This window comes from Magallana gigas, chromosome 5 (assembly GCF_963853765.1).
Source record: "Magallana gigas chromosome 5, xbMagGiga1.1, whole genome shotgun sequence".
In the NCBI taxonomy this organism is placed as follows: domain Eukaryota; kingdom Metazoa; phylum Mollusca; class Bivalvia; order Ostreida; family Ostreidae; genus Magallana; species Magallana gigas.
In genome coordinates, this window is record NC_088857.1 from 25,132,424 (window position 1) to 25,151,528 (window position 19,105).

General features: G+C 33.6%; 1 protein-coding gene across 4 annotated transcripts in view; it reads right to left on the reverse strand.

Annotated features, from left to right (window-relative positions):
- LOC105317322 (doublecortin domain-containing protein 1) overlaps window positions 1-16,093 on the reverse strand; it is a 77,144-nt gene extending 61,051 nt beyond the window's left edge. For 2 of the 4 annotated variants that reach the window (XM_066085688.1, XM_034470784.2), the window contains exons 1-5: window positions 15,961-16,093; window positions 9,076-9,230; window positions 3,135-3,395; window positions 2,073-2,158; window positions 1,738-1,779 (exon numbers count right to left, since the gene is read on the reverse strand). In XM_066085688.1, the coding sequence (XP_065941760.1) occupies window positions 1,738-1,779; window positions 2,073-2,158; window positions 3,135-3,395; window positions 9,076-9,227 (541 nt within the window). In that variant the 5' untranslated portion in view covers window positions 9,228-9,230; window positions 15,961-16,093. Of the gene's footprint in view, window positions 1-1,737; window positions 1,780-2,072; window positions 2,159-3,134; window positions 3,396-9,075; window positions 9,244-15,960 lie in introns of all 4 variants that reach the window. The other 2 variants (XM_034470787.2, XM_066085689.1) reach the window with 2 other exon arrangements.
- Between the last annotated feature and the right edge of the window lie 3,012 nt (window positions 16,094-19,105).

A 19,105-nucleotide genomic window follows, 5' to 3' on the forward strand; every position in this document is an offset into this window, starting at 1 on the left:
TGGCCCAGTGGTTCTGGAGAAGAGGTCGAAAATGTAAAAAGTTTACAGACAGACAGACAGACGGACGGATGAACGGACAGACAGATGGACGCTGGACAAAAAGTGATCAGAAAAGCTCACTTGAGCTATCAGCTCAGGTGAGGTTAAAAAATATAACATCCTCAATCCTTTAGTAATAGGATTTTTAAAAGATTTTAGATAATAGATTATAGATTTTATAGATTCTAGATTTTATCATATTATATGATTTAATCATTTAAGTATATAGCGCAATAAAAAATTGAGAAATAGGGCCTGCGAGATGTCACAAGATTTTGAAGTGTTGCAAATCTCTGTTATCTATGTCTCTGGCATGCACATGCATTAGTGTGCAATAATCTACAACAAACCAATATTATATACTTAATATTGAAATTAATAAAAAAAAAATTAACATGTGTAAATAAGGGTTCTCCCTTTAAGAAGAATGTGACAACTCATTTAACAGAGTCCTATGATGAAGTATATATAACTTATCTATCTTCTTTTCTTTTAAAAAATTTCCCCCTTTTTTTTGTTGCAATAATGTTTCAAAATATGGCTAAAAAAGTCAGAACTAATACAACCACAAAGAAAAAAAATGAATTGAGATCAAAATAAATATTTTTCTTATACAAATATACAGAGAGAAAAAAAACAAATATTTTGTAAAGAGAAAATAATACATGGCATTTCTAAAGAATATACTGCTGATTATAAATATTTTTCAAAGAAGGTGTTGCTGGCCAGGGAGGTTTTGTTGGTGAAATAAGAACACATTGAATATTATATCAACTTTTCATATATTGTCAATGTTTGACAAAATACAGACTTAACTAAACATTTCAGCAATTATTGATTTTAGCATACACTTCTTTATACAGAAGTCTCTTTGAACATCAACAAGCCAATAAGAAAGCCAGTACCAAGACAAATTTGTGTGCCTAATTTTTCTTTTCTTTTTTTTTTTGGGGGGGGGGGGGTGTTGTGTTTCAATTATGTCTATTTTAAAATACATGTATAAATAGAAAAGTTGATTAAATTCATAAAGTTAAGTATGCCTCAAACACACAAATAAATAAATATATATATATATATATATATATATATATATATATATATATATATATATATATATATATATATATATATATATATATATATATATATAAAGCACAGAGAAATTCACTTTTGTTGGAGCTCCACCTTCAGCCCTGACCGAGGCTTGAACTCACGACCTCTGGAACCCATTCTCATAGCAGTGAGCGGCCACCGCGCTCCCCACTTAGCTATCTAGGCAAGACAAAAATCTTGCTTTCGATAACGAACGGAACTTAGCGCGCTGGCCGCACACTACACAGTAGCTTGAGATACAGGTGGAATACAGTTAAATGACAATTTGAGAGGATCGGAACGATACACATTGCATAGATACAAACATATATAAAATATAAAATATATAATAGCTCCAACAAAAGTGAATTTCTCTGTGCTTTATCATTCACTATGGGCAGGTACATGTCAATTTGAGAGTTATTGCAATGTTTGTGCTTTTATATATATATATATATATATATATATATATATATATATATATATATATATATATATATATATATATATATATATATATATATATATATATATATATATAACACTGTATACAATTGAAAAAATTTGATTAAAGTTTTATAAAAACATGTATTAAATTGATTATACCACTTCTGGTCATGTCTACATATCCATTACAGTCGGAACATGCTGTAAAATATAAACACTAAACATGCTCTAAAACTTAGTTTAGATACAATACTGATGGATTAACTTTATAATCTCATTAATGAAGCAAAAACACCAACAACTAAGAACTATCTACATCACCCTTTACAACCCCCTCCCCAATGCTTTTAAATGAAAAATAAAGACTCCTTGTATGAAATAGATATGCGCCCGAAAAATTAGAACAGCTGCCAGAAACTTATAAACAGAACAAATGTACAAAATAAATATGACTCAGATGTATTGTGGGATGATGGGCAGCAATAGAAACTGACCAGAGTACGGTGTGGAGCGAGCAGACCAGCCTCTTGCTGGATTTCTGTAGAACCACGACAGGTTGGAGGTCGCAGAAAATGGACGGCTGCAAACCAAATAGATAAAAAGAATATTACAAGATATTACAAATAACAAACAACTTCTTAAGGTGGTTGGATCGTCAACAAATTACACATCAGATATGCCTTAAAGTCTTAAATATTATATTTTGGCCACTGACAATTTATAAGTAAAGAAAGAAATCAGAATATCTTAAAATTTGAACATTTTTAAGTGGTTAGCATATATATGCTAAACACTATATGACAGGTAACCAAAACACCTATGCAATCAGATGCTTTATGAAAGCATTACTTATATGATGAATCAAGGTATTGAGAGTATTGAATCTCAGATTTCATTGGTTTGTTCTTGTGTCCTCATTTTTTGGAAATAAAAATTATAAAATTACTGTGTAAATTATATTTTGATAAATCCTAATGTAATGATTGTTCTTTTTAATGATGCAAGCACCAATCAAATTGATCAGCAGTTTGAAAGAAAAATCATTTCTGGGAAAAAAGCAGTATCATGGTATTGCATCATTACTTCATTCAAGGGCGTCGTCCTTTGGTTCTTTATGCATTTAAGTTAGGTTTGCCATGTAAAAATTGTATGAAACCTCTTCATATTACATAATAAGATTTCTAAATTCTAATCAAATCAACTGTTTCATCAGAAATTCCCCATACTACATACAGCCTCTTAAATTGTTATAACATGTAATTATAATTATTTGTGTATTCTGTGAATTCAAATTAAGAGTGATTAATGGTTAACCATAATTTATCTCTTTTTAAATAGAACATTAAATCATCACTTGCTTTTATTTTATTGAAACTATTTACAGAGGGAAGTTTCATATTCAAATATATTCAAACAAAGTTGCTAAAATGCTTTCCAGTACTTAAGTACGTTTATTCTTTATTTTTATATAAGCACTTCATTTTAATGAGATAAGTAGAGTCAAATATATGATCCTCATCCATCCTTAAGTAAAATTGAGGCGGAAATAAACTTACGTTTTTCGTTTGACAGGTGCTGATGCCGGTCTTCCTTTCCTTCGCTGCGAGGAAGAGCTTGTGCTCTCGGACCTTGGGGTCGCCGGATCCCACAAATTGGGGTCAGCAATGAATTTGGAATCAATTTTGGGTTTTCTAGCCCCAGAACTTGGTCTGCCTGATCCAAGCCTACCTTGGGCCAAAGTAGCAGACATTGGTCTTCTATTGGACATTCCATAATCAGAATGAGGAAGTTTCTGGGAGTAAGGGGACTGCGGCACTCTACAAAATGGAGAAAAAAATAACCAGTCATCTTAAGTTTAAAACTTTACAATTTAGTAAATTAAATCAGTATCCTGAAAGAACCAATAACTTTGCATTGTAAATCGCCAGCATCATTCATATTTGCACTTTTCATTTCTTATATCAAGTGAAAATTTCAAATTAAAGCAGCGTTATTAAGAAAACTGCCCCCTTGTCGTCCATAAATTGGCAGATAGGGTGGGGTAGTGGCTGACAAAAAAATATCTTGTTAACTAAAGCCGAGCTCCTTGCAAAGCAACGAGTAGGTCTTCCGTCGCAACTCTGTGTCGCAAAAGGATTGTCCATCAGTCTGATTAAAACCACCTCCTTCTCCTCACACTTGTCAGAGCCTGACAGACCCTGTATTGATAAAAGGTCATCTTTACACAACCATTTCTTCTTACATGTACCAATAAGAACTTTAGAAAATTAATTGAAACTCTTCAAATGGAGACAAAAAAATTAATTCATGCCTGTTTTCTATGTAACCTCTAGACTAAATATTGAGAAGTTGCACCACTCATTAAACAGATAAAGGCATATCTTTGGTAAGTAGAAGTATATTTAGATTGTATGCAAATATGGAGGTCAAGTGAAGATGATCTGTTACTGATACAATACAGGTCTATCAGACTCTGACGAGTGTAAGGAGAAGGGAAATGGTTTTAATGAGACTTGATTATCTTTATAATGATAGTAAGTTCAAAAAATAGAAAACGAGACTCAATTTCAAAGTATTATTTTCATACCTGGCAAGTTCTTCGTTTAACTTACTTCACGTTTAGGATCACTTTAAAAAGCACATCATATATGTACATGTATATAATTAATTTAATCATAATAAAAGTGTGTGTGTGGTGGTGGTGAGGGAATGCCATGAAAATCAATTTGCTAAACGTTTAGGGAAATTTTGATTGCGAGAAAGTGGGGGGGGGGGGGGGGGGGGGGGAGGCAGACTGCTCCCACTGAACCATCTAAAAGGTGCTGTGAGCAAGCTCACAAATAATACCCCCACTAAGAAAAAATCATAACTCAAGTAATTCTCTATTAAAGAATAATGGATGCTTCTTTTTCTTATAGTGCTTTAGACAAGGCAGGGTATATTTACAGGTCACAAGCAATCTTTATATTGGCATTTGTCTATTTGCATCACTAAATGATTTCCAAGTGGTAAGGTATCAAAGCTTTTGCGAATTAGAGACTGAATTTCTATAGACCTAAATTTTAGGTTAAGAAAAACAACACTTTTTTGTATAGTGAAACAAAATTTAAGATAGCTTTATGTACTCATACACATATGAGATGTAGCGAAAGCCATTAATACTTTAATTCTTTTGTTCTAGACTTTTTCAGAGTTAACAAGCTACAAGTTAACAATCTTCCATTTTGACAAGCCAGATTTAAAATAAAATATTCAGCTGAGTTTTAAGTCAATTAAGTTGCATTATAACGTCATATTACACAACTTCAATTATTTTTTTAATCAATGTGCATATAGCAATTAATAAAATCCCCTAGATCCTATATCTGTTGCAATTAAGTGCAACTTTGAGAGATGCATACATCTTGAGAGGCAAAAAAGTCGCTATATTATAGTCTGCAAGTCAATTGAACTATGGTCTTCCAAGGAAATAAGAAACTGTCGACACTTGCAGTATTCTGATGATTTCAATGACGACCAAATTTCATTACTTCTAATCTTGAGAACAAATTTTATTTAAGATCTTTGACTTAAAACTTTTAACTTATAATATCATGCAGAGACATAAATAACTTATTAAGTTATCTATGTCTCTGATAATATTTATCTTATTCTGTTCATAACTATAGAAGTTTAGCGTGTTCAACAAGTTAATTTTTTATCCACATTCTCAGATTACGACATCGCACCTATAATGCATGTGCAGATCTATATGGGGGGGGGGGGGGGGGGGGGGGTCCGGACCCCCCCCCCCCCCCTGCAAAATTCAATTTCTTTAAATTACATTACCAAAAATATGCCTAGTACCCCCCTTGAAAACTCAAATAACCGTAGGACCCCCACCCCCCGAAAAATTTTATTATTTGCGAATGTAATGTGACGATGGTTGACATCAAATATTTAGATACTTATTGTTTAACAATGGACCAGTGCAGTGAAAGAATTGCTGATCTGCATCCCGGGGGCAATATTCTGAGCTATGTGAGCTGATGCGAAAAGGCATTGAAGTTTTAATTAAATGACATTATTTGGAGGTTTTGAGACACATACGCCAATTTGAATCAACCTATCACAAGTATTTAAAATAATTAAGGGTTACAATCCGATGTTACGTTAAATATACATTGTTTTTAATTATTTTGAAAACAATTATTAAATTTTAATGATATTTTAATTTTACAGTATCTAATCATTCCTCATATGGGCATTTTGCTTGCCTTATTTACCCATCTTCTTTGTGTAGATTTTATGCAATTTATCGTTGAAGAAGGTGCACCAGAAAGTAGTTACAGCATATCATCCTTTTGGCAAGACATTTCTATTGATCAATCAAAATTTCAGCATCAATCGTAGAATGATAAGCAAGATACATAACTTTGTATTTCCTATTCAGAATGAACAAAAGCATGGCCTCAGTTCTGTGAGCAAAGCTCTGTATCTTGCTTATAATTTGAAACTTGAGAAAATTGTAAACAATTAAAACAAAAGAAAAATGCACTAAATTAAAAACAAAGAAAGGGCACAATTTATTTTTCATAATATATTTATACCTATATGTTTCTAGCAGCAAAAACAATCTCCATTAAGACTGAAAATGCAGATTATCTTAACAAAACATGTTTAATTATAATCAACCATAAGGTAGAGATCGTACCGAATTACCAATAGAATGTATAATAATTATAATAAAATATGTTGTTAGTGCATCAGATTTTGCTCATTTTGCGCAGGTAACAATTAACTGTCTGATTTACTGAAATCTATATTTGATTCGATATGTAATAATTCCAAATTACAGGCGATATTTCCGTAAAGCATAAACGAAATTCAAAACAACGTAAAAACACGGTCACGAGTCAAAATTGTCCACGCATTGAAAGATTTTAACCTCATTTCAATTCACGAAATCGGCACAAATATATTTAGCATGTTTCAAGTATCCCTTCGCACGTAAACTGTTGCACAACAAGCAAATTCATCTTTGTCAGTTTGACCCATTTGTCATGCATCAATTCAAACATGGCTGCCTTACACAATGAACTTTCGTTTTCAATATGGAATACCGAACCCGAATTTATAAACTGATTGACATCGATTATCTCTTTATTTTTATTTTGAAAATTACTCAAATTTGAAAAAGAATTCGCCGATAATTTTTGCAATTTTATATTTTCCTTCCCGTAAGGATTATTCTTGCAAAATTTCATTGAGTAGTTCTCAAGAAGTACTCAAGTAGTTCTTGAGAAGAAGATTTTGTTAAATGCACTACCCTTTTTCTACAGTTTCGAGGTTTTCTCCGCTTTGAAAAAAGATCGGTCTTTCATTTCTGCAATTTATATTTGCCTTCCCATAAGGCTGCTTTGTGCCAAATTTGGTTTAAATTGGCAAAGCGGTTTTAGAGAAGAAGTTCAAAATGTAAAAAAGTTTACAGACAGATGGACAGACGGGCGACGAACAAAATGTGATCAGAATAGCTCACTTGAGCTTTCTGCTCAGGTGAGCTAAAAATCTTTAGTTGAAACACAAGTCAATCTTACATGTACCCGTCAAAATCTCAAATAAACAAATAGTTGGAAACGTTTAAAATATCATATAAACGTGCACGGGTGATAAAGAACATGTAGAAGAACATGAATCGATCACAGATCACTTGTCAACTAGCACTGGATCTCCTTGGCTATGTGCGAGGGGTGATCATCGTTTGAAGGTTTTATCTTTGTGGTTTTTCATTGTTTATCTAGTTTAGTTTTTATAACATTTTAGACTTACAAATCCACCATTGATTTATGTCTGACAATGTTTCTTATTTGGAATTATATCACTTTAATCAATTTTAAGAACGACTTCTTAATTTACATTCTAATGTTTAATTAAATAAATCTATCTCCTCGACCGCAAACGAGGGATAACTTATGTAAAAGTACAACACACATAGAGAGCTCAGAACCCAGGAAGATTTAAAATGTTTACAGTATGATGACTAAATTAATTTAAGTTTTTTCCCTTATATTCCACAGTTAATCTGTCTGTCTGATACTGCTCCAGTTTGAGAATGGCATTGCTTTTAATTTATGAACAAACAGAATGATTTCTTATTTGGCACTCTATCGTTTAATTCAAATTAAGAAGAGTAAGCTTTAATGTGTAATTAATATAAAAACGATTCTTGTGTTTGCGGCGAAATAAAATCACATATGACAGACGCGACTCTTGTGTATTAGATAACCGCTGACCGCTAGGTAGTCCAGCCGCGACCATGGCGACGATTTTCTCGACCATTGGGAAGGGATGAGTTACGTAATGATGCACACAACTAAGAATTAAGGTCGATTTGAAATGCTTGCGGAAATTGGACTCAAATTTATTTCATGGAAGTTATTTTTTTAAAAATCCAGTTTATGTATATCACTAGAAAAGAAAAAGAACGTTTATGTTTTCTCATTTTTGTTTTTCTTTACCGTTGTCCACTACAAGACCTAAACAGATGTGACTCCAAAAAAAATGCTGTAAGAAAACATGTACACTTATACTTTTAAGAAACTTTTTCTAATGAATTAAAGCATCCTGTACATGCTGGTACACTTTCAGCTGTTAATTCATGTCCGTTATACGCACAAAGACTATTCACTTACTTGCCAAATGAAAACTGGTTCATGATAAAAAGACAAGCTTTTTACACTCATATTATGCAATACCGGTACAAAATAGTTTTGTAACGACATTGATAACACCATAATAAAAAACTTTTCTGTCAACAGCTTTAGCAAAATATTAACCATTTTTTAGTTATAAAGCGAAGACTTTTAAGGGCTCTAGGCCATTAACCTAAGGGGCCAGCCCTTTTTCAATTATGTCAAGTGAAAGCCCTTGATATTTTGCACATATTTTGTTCTGTATGTGTTCAGAGAAAATTTTAGACTAAAGAGCTACAAAACAAAACCACAACCAAATATCAACATTTTTTGAAGCACAAAATTCAAATTAATTTTTTGAAACTTTAAAGGGGGGAAATTGTAAAAACAAAACTCGGAGGACAACATTCAAAGTACCGGTATCTATTTTCAAGATTTGTGACTTTGTAACACATGCTATGAGCAGTTTCAGAGCCTTTGTGTGCACAGGAATGCCTATATTTTTTTGAAAAAAGGGGAATAACTCTATACCGGAAGTCTTCATTTCAATGATTTTCATTTGATGTTGAGAAATTGTAATTTGCAATATATCCTGAAAATTTGAACATATTAGGACTAAAAACAAGAGAAATATTTGAATTTAAAAAAACTTCTAGAAGACAAAAAAGAATAAAAAGAATTATCAACAGAATCAGTACAAGGTCTTCCATTGAAAACGTAAAACCTTAATGAAAGAACAGTTCTTTAAACTCACTATAGAGAGATGTAAATCATAATTGTTTTCAAGTCTGTACATTTAATTTTTGACAATCTTCATCATACTAACTCTCTTTGCCTCTTTATGCTGTTCTTTGTCTTTCGAAGTTCATCCAAATACTGAGCAATCAGCAAGTCTTCATAGCTCACCATGTCTGTGTTCTCTTTGCTAAATGCTAAGTTCCCTTCTCTTAAGGTTTTGGAATCTCGCCGCCCAGGCATTTTCTGTAATAAAGAACTATATATGATATAAGTCAAATTTGGCCCATAATTCGCCATTTTTTAAAGTGTTTCAGGTACATTAAATTGGTGTGTTATTTTCTAGAAGAGTTGATATAAGATATATTTTTCACTTACTGGCTGAATATGACATCAGAAGTGACGCTATTTTTAGAATTCAATCAAAATCATTCAGTTATTGACATTTTTCTTATCTTTTTTTCGAATGGGAAATATAGGGCGACGCTTTGAACAGGAATGAACTTTTCATCACTAATTAGTACAGGATAGATACATCTTTGGTGAAAATATTTTGTTTGTTCAAGCAATCGCTCAATGTTTTCTTAAAGAAAAGCAGCTTGAAAACGAGCCATTTTAATTATGCTAAAAATGCTAAAATGGCAGGAAAAGGTCAACTTTATGATGATATATTTCTGCATTGTAGGCACTAAAATCAAAATGAAGATTATGAAAAAACTTTAAATGTATATCTATACATAGAAAACAAAGAATTAAAGTAAAATGATGATGTTCATTTAAAGGGGCCATTTTAGGCTCAAATCATATAGTCCTTTTTATCGAAAAAAAGGAAAATAAGTTCACTCAAATTCAATGACTTTATATTATTCCATGTGAATCAAAGATTTTGATTTTCTACATTATAATGCACACAGCAATTCATTTAGTGTCAATAGGTTATCGTACAAAACAAAGCACAAGTCAAAGTAAATTATTTAAATATCAATTTTGAATGACAGTGAAAGTGTATGTGTATGTTTACTTATAAAAGTTTTCTATATTCTGTAAATTACAGTGGTTAATTCCTTCTAGTAACAAAGATATAGAATTTTAATTGTTCATTTTCCTGACATGAAAGTAATGCCTTTCCATGAATATTGATAAAGAAAGAGCGAAACCGACATCATTGCGCATGTTCGTGGGAAATCAGGAAGCTGCCATTATTGTTTGCCTAAATAGATATCTGTCTCCATTTTATATACAGTTTTTACAGTAGTTACTTTGAAATATATACATGTATTATGAGTGTAATATGTTTGTCAGTCACCGTACCATTATTTCTGAATGTTTAAATAGGATTACACTCACACAAACTAAGAATAACCCTTAGGAGACAAATTAAACTACAACAATTATGAAGGTGTTGATCCCCAGTAAGTTTTACATTATAGTCAGCTGACGATATCACGTGATAGATTGATATTCATGAGAAGGCATTACTTTCCTGGCAGGAAAATAAATATTTTTTATTGTTTAAAATTTGATATCTTAGCATAAAGGTAACTTTCCTTAGAAATCAACACATTTATTTTCCTAATCATTTAAAATTGATGCAAGTTATACATGAAGCGTGTTATATATATATAAACAAGAGGCCCATGGGCCACATCGCTCACCTGAGGAACAAGCGGTATGATAAAATCAGCTCAATGGAGTCATAATACAAACTATCTGGACAAAGTACAATAATTCATGTAAATCCTGTATAAATAAAATCCATTTTCCCCTGGATATTCTTATGTTTATAATCATTAGTCCCTTTTCTAACAGGATGATTTTATAGTCATATCATATGTTGAGTATTGCAGATCTAAAAAAGATCCCTAACAATAGTTTATATATATGGGATATAAGCGTACATCAAACTCTGAACCTTCTCGTGAGGCCAAAGAATTGTCCTGGGGCCAAAGTCTTAACAATTATAAAGAATCATCTGGCTGATTAGTTTCTGAGAAGATTTTTAAAGATTTACCCTATATATTCCTTTGTTAAACTTAGACCCCCCCCCCCATTGCGGCCCCACCCTACCCCTGGGGATCATTATTTTCACAACTTTGAATCTACACTACCTGAGGATGCTTTCACACAAGTTTCAGCTTTCCTGGCTGATTAGTTTCTGAGAAGAAGATTTTTAAAGAATAACTCTGTTTATTCCTATGTAAAACATCGACCTCCCATTGTGGCCCAAACCTACCCCCAGGGGTAATGGTTTTCACAAATTTGAATCTACACTACCTGAGTATGCTCCCACACAAGTTTTAGCTTTCCTGGCTAATTAGTTTCTGAGAAGAAGATTTTTAAAGATTTACTGTATATAATCATATGTTAAACTTCGATCCCACATTGTGGCCCCAACCTACCCCCCGGGGTCATGATTTTCACAACTTTAAAATTTACACTACCTGAGGATGCATCCACACAAGTGTCAGCTTTCCTGTCTGATTAGTTTCTGAGAAGAAGATTTTTAAAGATTTACTGTATATATTCCTATGTAAAACGTCGATCCCCTATTGTGGCCCCACCCTACCCTCGGGGGTCATGATTTTCACAAATTTGAATCTTCACTACCTAAGGATGCATCCACACAAGTGTCAGCTTTCCTGGCCGATTAGTTTCTGAGAAGAAGATTTTTAAAGAATTACTTTTTATATTCCTATGTTAAACTTCGACACTCCATTGTGGCCCCACCCTACCCCCAGGGGTCATGATTTTCACATCTTTGAATCTACACTACCTGAGGATGCTTCCACACAAGTTTCAGCTTTCCTGGCCGATTAGTTTCTGAGAAGAAGATTTCTAAAGAGTTACTCTATATATTCATGTTAAACTTCGACCCCCCATTGTGGCCCCATCCTCAGGTGAGCTAAAAAGGTTAAGTTTACAATTCAATAAGTGGGTTTCTGGAAGAACAGATTTTGAAAATTTTCGTAATAAATATTGACAATTTTTTATACTTTTTTAATCTTTAGCTTTTAAGATCTGTGTACAAACATAGAATTGTGAGCAAATCTCTGTATCTTGCTTATAATTCGAAGCTTAACACTCAAATATGGTTAGTAAATAGAAATTGTAAACAACATGCACTACATGTATAACAAATAAAGAACACAATTTATTTTTTCGAAATGAATCATATATATATACATGGATATACCTACATATTTCCGTAAGCGATATCAAACTCTATTTAAACTGAATAAACTAGAGAAAATGCCGAGCATCTCAACAAAACCTATTGCATTAATCTACCATTACGCAAAAGCAGGGACGTATATACTAGTATATACGTCCCTGGCAAAAGATAATGCCGAATTACCGATAGAATGAATTGTATTTCAGTACCCCTACATCAGATTTTGCTTAATTTGCGCAGGTAAACAGTTAACGTAACTGTTTGATTTACCGAAGTCTCTGATTGATTTGATACGTAAAAATCACGAAATACAGACGATAGTTTCCAGGTTACAAAGCATAAATAATGAAAACGAAACGAAAATCAGAACAAGCTAACACCAACGTCATGTGTGAAAACTGTCAACGCATTGAAATATTTAGCCTCAATTTACTTCACAAAATCGGCACCAATATATTTTTCATGTTTCAAAACTTCATACGCGAACTGTTGCACAACAAGCAAATTCATCATAGTCAGATCGACCCTTTTTTCGTTTAATGTCATGGCTGCTTTAAACAAAGAACCTCGTTTTAGAAGTATGGAATACGAGTCTTGGTAAAATGGGTATGCAAACCCGGGCCGTGGCAAAATAAATGCCGGGGCAGATCGGCAATCGTCAATTCCAAATACGCATTATTTTGCAGCAATATCTACAGCGAATACAAATATACTAGTCCATCAAATATCCTGAAATTTTAATGAGATTGGCAGATTAATAACTGCCAATCTTTTGTTTTGCCCAGGCCAAGTCTTGCCTACCCATTTTACCGGATGCCGAGCCCGATTGAAACACGCCTTTCCTTTATTATTATTTTCGTAATAAGTTCGATTTAAAATAAAATTACCCCTTAATTTTTGCAATTTATATTTTCCTTCCCATAAGGATAATTTATGCTAAACTACGTTGAATTTGCCTCGGTAGTTCTTGAGAAGAAGATTTTTAAAAATGTACCCCCCTTTTTCTACAGTTTCAAGGTTTTCTCCGCTTTGAATACAGATCGGACTTTAATTTTTGCAATTTATATTCGCCCTCCCATAAGGATGCTTTGTGCCAAATTTGGTTGAAATTGGATAAGCAGTTTTAGAGAAGAAGTTCAAAATGTAAAAAGTTTACAGACAGACAGACGGCCGGACGGACAGACGGACAGACGGACGACAGACAAAATGTGATCAGAATAGCTCACTTGAGCTTTCAGCTCAGGTGAGCTAAAAATGAAAATGTGTATTATAAATATTGAAAAAATCATTCTGTGATAATAAAAAATTAAGTGAAGACAACAAAAGTTGTAATAAAGTATTCCTGCAAATTTTGTGCAGAACAAATGAGTATTTTTTAAGAAATCAACAAAAACCCGGTTTTCAGTTTCGAAAATCCCGGCCCGGTCCGGGTTTCGCTACCCATTTTAGTCACACTCTTAAATTGAATCTGGGTGGTTTCGCTCCGATCGCTTGTTCGCGCTGAGTGGTTTCCCTCCGAATACATGTTCGCCCCGAGTGGATTCGCCCGGATTGTATTTATTAATAAACACTACAATACACACTGCTTGCTGCTTTTGTTTTTAAATACGTAATTTAAATTATTTCTATCTATACATAAGTGGTAAATTAAATGTTTTAGAAAGTAATTTAGTTTAATTAGACACTTATTTTATACACATGCACGAACATCGCCTGAGCAGTTTAATTAGTGGACAATTAATCCACCATCAATGAAACCGTTAAATAAATAGCTTTGACTGCGATCTAATTTGGAGAACTAAATGATGAGTATCTTAAGAATTCGTTAGCACGGTTTTTTTTGGAACCAGTATTCTGAAAGAGTATAGCAAAAGAAATGGTTCGTGAATGCTGCCTCTACTTTTATCTGTGTGTCAATCGAAATCCAGTGTAAAAAAAAATTAAAGCTCTGCAAGGCATTACTACATAATTAATTAAGAAAACATTGCAAGTTATATGAACATTATACATAATTAAGTGAAATCACTGAAAATTGGCAAAAAATGATTTCACTCCCAACATGACAAATGTTCATAAAGGCATTAAGAAAGCAATGTAAGTAATGTTTAAATTTTACATAACTAAGTGAATTCACCGATATATAATGGCGGGTGCTGGTCACTTCTCCCCAAAGCCAAAGTGCCCCATGCACGAGCGTCCCAAGTGTATGTCACGAGCGCCCCAATTATATCTCACGAGTCCCCCAAAAATGCAGTGTCCAACTTTCAAATTTTTCCAACCAATTTTGAATCATTTTGAATTTTGGCTTTTTTTTCCCAAAACATTAAATGGCTCTAAAATGAAGTGGCCTCCCCGTGGCTAGAGCTGGGCAACATTATTTCAAATTATATATCAGCAAACTGCCTCTTTTTAAAATGAGACAAGAAATACATCGATGTTTGAGTAATTTAAATCGGGTCAACTCATTTCCTAAATATAATTCAAAGCAAACTTTGGTGCACTCGTGAAAATAATCCAAAAAAATTGAGGTATTAATTTGGGGCGCTCGGAATAATAAGGTGTACGTTTAATGAGATTCCATCGAAGATTAATTAAGACTAAAAAACAAAACCATTTTGGGGCGCTCGTGAAATTAATCCAAACTTGGGGACTCGTACACCAACGTTGATTTTAGTTCAAAATAGAACAGTCTCATTTTGGGGCGCTCATGTAAATGATGCATATTTAACTTAAAAGTGAGATTCTCCAACGTACATTTTAAAGCAAAGTCAGGTTTCAAATAATTATCACACATGTAGTCAAATATTAACTTTATAGCAACATAGAATGCTGATTTGAGAGCAGACTTAGGTAAACTTATTTTGGGGCGCTCATCGGAAATGATATCCGAAGATAGTTTTTTTTACAAATCTTAGGTAACATTGCGGCACGCCCGTAAAAAAAAATCCAACAAGATTCTATGCAAAATCGAGGCATCACATTTTTGGGCGCTCTGAAAAAGATATCAAGAAAGTGCTCATTGAGATTCTACGAAGATATTAAGACATAATCAGGAAAACCATTTTGAGGCGCTCGTGAAAACGATCCCGATTTTAGTACAATATTGGAAAATCCAATTTTGGGGCGCTCGTGCAAATTATCCAAGACGTAAGGTGTATTGATAATTTTACTTTGGGGCGCTCATGAATAAATTTGGGGCGCTCGTGAAACGTAATTGGGGCGCTACAAAAAAAATTTGGGGTGCTCGTGCATGGGGCGCTTTGGCTTTGGGGTGACCCATAATGGCTCACAGAAAATTGGCTAAAAATGCTTTCACTACACAACTGTTTATAAAAGGCATTAATTAAGACAGCTCGATTAGGTGAAATCACGATAATTTTAAATTATTTCATAAAACCCAACGTTAGCAATTATTTGGGGTTTGCTTAGATCGATATTTACAGGTAATCATTGATCGGTAATAATATTTATATAATATATTGAAAAGGGGCAAAACCACTCGACGCGAAACCACTCAGCGTGAACAAGTGATCTGAGCGAAACCACCCGTTACCCTTAAACTTATACTGTATTTACTTAATTATTATCGTAGATATTTCATTTGAAATTGCATACACGCGTAAATAAAAATAATTACTTACTAACATACTGTACATATAAACTAAATGCTTGGTTTTCTGTGCTGTTTGATTTACCCAAAACGAGCACCTGCATGCAAATATATAGATCGATTACATCCGACACCTTTCCTCTGATCAGCAACACGATAAAATGCTGTGTCAAAATCTAGTGTATAATGCTTACCGTCTTTTGTTTGGAAAAAACCGCCGATGAAACAAAAATTACAGTGAATTATGTCCAGTGCATTATTGCCAATGCGGTATTCTTAAACATCGGACTCCATATTGAAATATTAGCTTATCTCCTTGGAGATTACGTCACAATAACAGGAACGCAGCAAAATTTTAGCAAGTACTTTTTATTTTGGCGGGTAATTTGAAATAGTAAACAATTTAACTGGACAGGCATAACACCGTTAGCCTATTCACTTTTGAGAAGTGGAGAGGGATATCCTATTCCTGTCCATTTCTCAAAAGAAAATAGTAAATGATTTGGATCAAGGGTGTTGTGTAAAAACAAGTGAAATATTGCAATGGGAGATAACAATATTTTTCCTCCGAGGTAACCATTTATTTAAAGGTAGGACTAATATGTTTTACGGTGCGACCGTTGGGGCGAGCACAGCATGTGATCAAACAATGAATTATAATAAATTAATAAAATAGAATTAACAACGTGAAATTTGAATGCCAAAAAATAAAACTTACCTATTTTTCAGTAAATTTTCATTATTCATAGTTTATAAGATTTGTTATAATTTATTTATTTATATGTAGAACAATAGTTTAATCTCAGATACAATGTTGTTGAATAATAAAGATTTTAATATATAAATATTCATTGCACTGCATCTCCTCTTTTAAAGTGATTGTGATTATGATTGATTGATTGATTTCCCCCTTTTTTTTTGCAGTAGACATTTTTTCTTAAACTTACATATAAAACTTGACTCATCATAGAGCTCCCCCCATGCTAAAATTTTTTTCATTTTTGTCAATTTATACATAGAAAATTGACTTACCATGGATTTGCCCCTCCACTTGAAAAAAAATAATTAATGTTTAATTTTATTTTTAATTTACGCTTAAAAATATTTGCTTATCATGTTAAAAGAACATGGTGTTGTCCCCCCCCCCCCCCCCCCCCATGTAATAAATGGAAGTGAAAATAAAGAAACAATTGAACTGCTAAAGAGCTGAAGGATTAGAATTTTCATGATTTATTTTTCTTTTTGCTTGCAAAGATTTTTTGGATGAGGCTGCCATCCACCCACCCACCCCCTTTAAAAAAAGGCGCTGCTACGTATAACGTTACGTTTCAGGAAATTACCGTAATTATAGTGAATAAAATATTTGTGAGCATTCATCCAAATTAGTGCAATTTACAACTGTTTCCTGTATCTGAAGAAATGTCCTTATTCGTCAGCTGTTCTTTATCTTAGCCTTTGCAAGATTTTAAGAGGATTTTGGTCATTTCAGCAGATTTACAATAACTTCAATTAGAGTAATTTCCCCTTATCAGTGCTTATTGTGACGTCAAAGCTGACGTTGGTTAAGTGTCGTCTTACTCTTTAAAACTCCCCTGAGAAATAAAAGTATGCGAAGTATACTGTTTTATTTACTTAAAAAGCATGATGTTCTTAAAATTACACATCTTATAAGCTTTTCAAAGGTTTTAAACCGAAAAAATCGGAGTCAGTAAATTTTGACCCACAATTCATAGTACCAATGGTTTCCAACCTCACGTTCCAACATCACGTTCTCCCGAGAATCAAAGTAAAACCTTTGAAAAGCTTATAAGATGTGTAATTTTAAGAACATCATGCTTTTTAAGTAAATAAAACAGTATACTTCGCATACTTTTATTTCTCAAGGGAATTTTAAAGAGTAAGACGACACTTAACCAACGTCAGCTTTGACGTCACAATAAGCACTGATAAGGGGAAATTACTCTAATTGAAGTTATTGTAAATCTGCTGAAATGACCAAAATCCTCTCAAAATCTTGCAAAGGCTAAGATAAAGAACAGCTGACGAATAAGGACATTTCTTCAGATACAGGAAACAGTTGTAAATTGCACTTATTTGGATGAATGCTCACAAATATTTTATTCACTAATACCGAGCGCAGCGAGAGGCGGGCGAAGCCCGCCTCGCGAAGCGAGGATTAATGGTAACACGTATATATAAGAAAATCAGTGAAAAATGAAAGTTGAATCAGGGGTACTAAGGCCCAAAAAAATTTCTTCCAGCCCTGGGCGCCGCCATATTGGCAGCCATTTTGTTTTTAAAAAGTTAGTTCTATCATTGATTGACTGGCACTTATCGATGTTTATTGCCCCTAAATTCGATTAAATAAGTTACAGTGTTTCAATAGAAGGCAATTTGAATTAAAAGAAATTAAAAAAGGAAACTAGATAAGTTTCAATAGCGCTTCAATTATGAAACACGACTTGTTCTATGTATGTCTTATCAAAATACCGGTATCAGATGGAAAATAAAAACATTAACATCAAGGAACTGATCTTTTTTATACTGAATGAAGTATTCAATTTTATTACATTGGCATTCATATGAATTAAATTGATGAACAATAAAAGAAGAAATTAAAAAAAATTCGGAATCACGTAACTCTCTTCGGCTATTTCCGAAGACAAAACTTGAACATTATACGTCTGAAATATGACGTCATAATGTAGACTGAGCACGCGACGTTTAGTTTAACTTTGACGAATGATTTGAGTAGGCAACCATGCTGGCGGATCCTACTTTTTGCGTTTTTAATAGATTTTATCTGCACTGTGTTAAATCTGCGCTCGATCGGTCCAACGGTCACACCGTTTACATATTATGTTTTACGGTGTGACCGTTGGGGCGAGCGCAGAAGGAACCACACATCTGTCATCATTGTTAAATGCAACCCGTGGACTTGCCCTAACCAAAAAACTTTGGCTTTGTCTCGAAAACTTTTACCACCGCAAGGAACCCGAAGTTATCAAACTTTTATTCCAATGGCCCTTCCTAGGCTTTTACACTTAACAAACTACCACTGAGCATTAATAGCGAGCGCAGCTCGCCGGCGCGCAGCGCCGGCTAGCGAAGCGAGCTCTAAGAACCAGTGTGCGCGGGAAAAAGAACGAGCTAAACCTACAGTTCATCAAACAAAATTTTTTGTCTACGTCCCATAATGCTCTCTAATGTTTTCACCCGTGGTGCTATGCCAAAAATGGCCGACTTTTAACTCGTAATTTACGGTGACTTAAAGTTTGAAGACACGTTTTGAATACCGCATATGCTTTGGCGAGACTCAAAAGATTTGTTACATGCTTC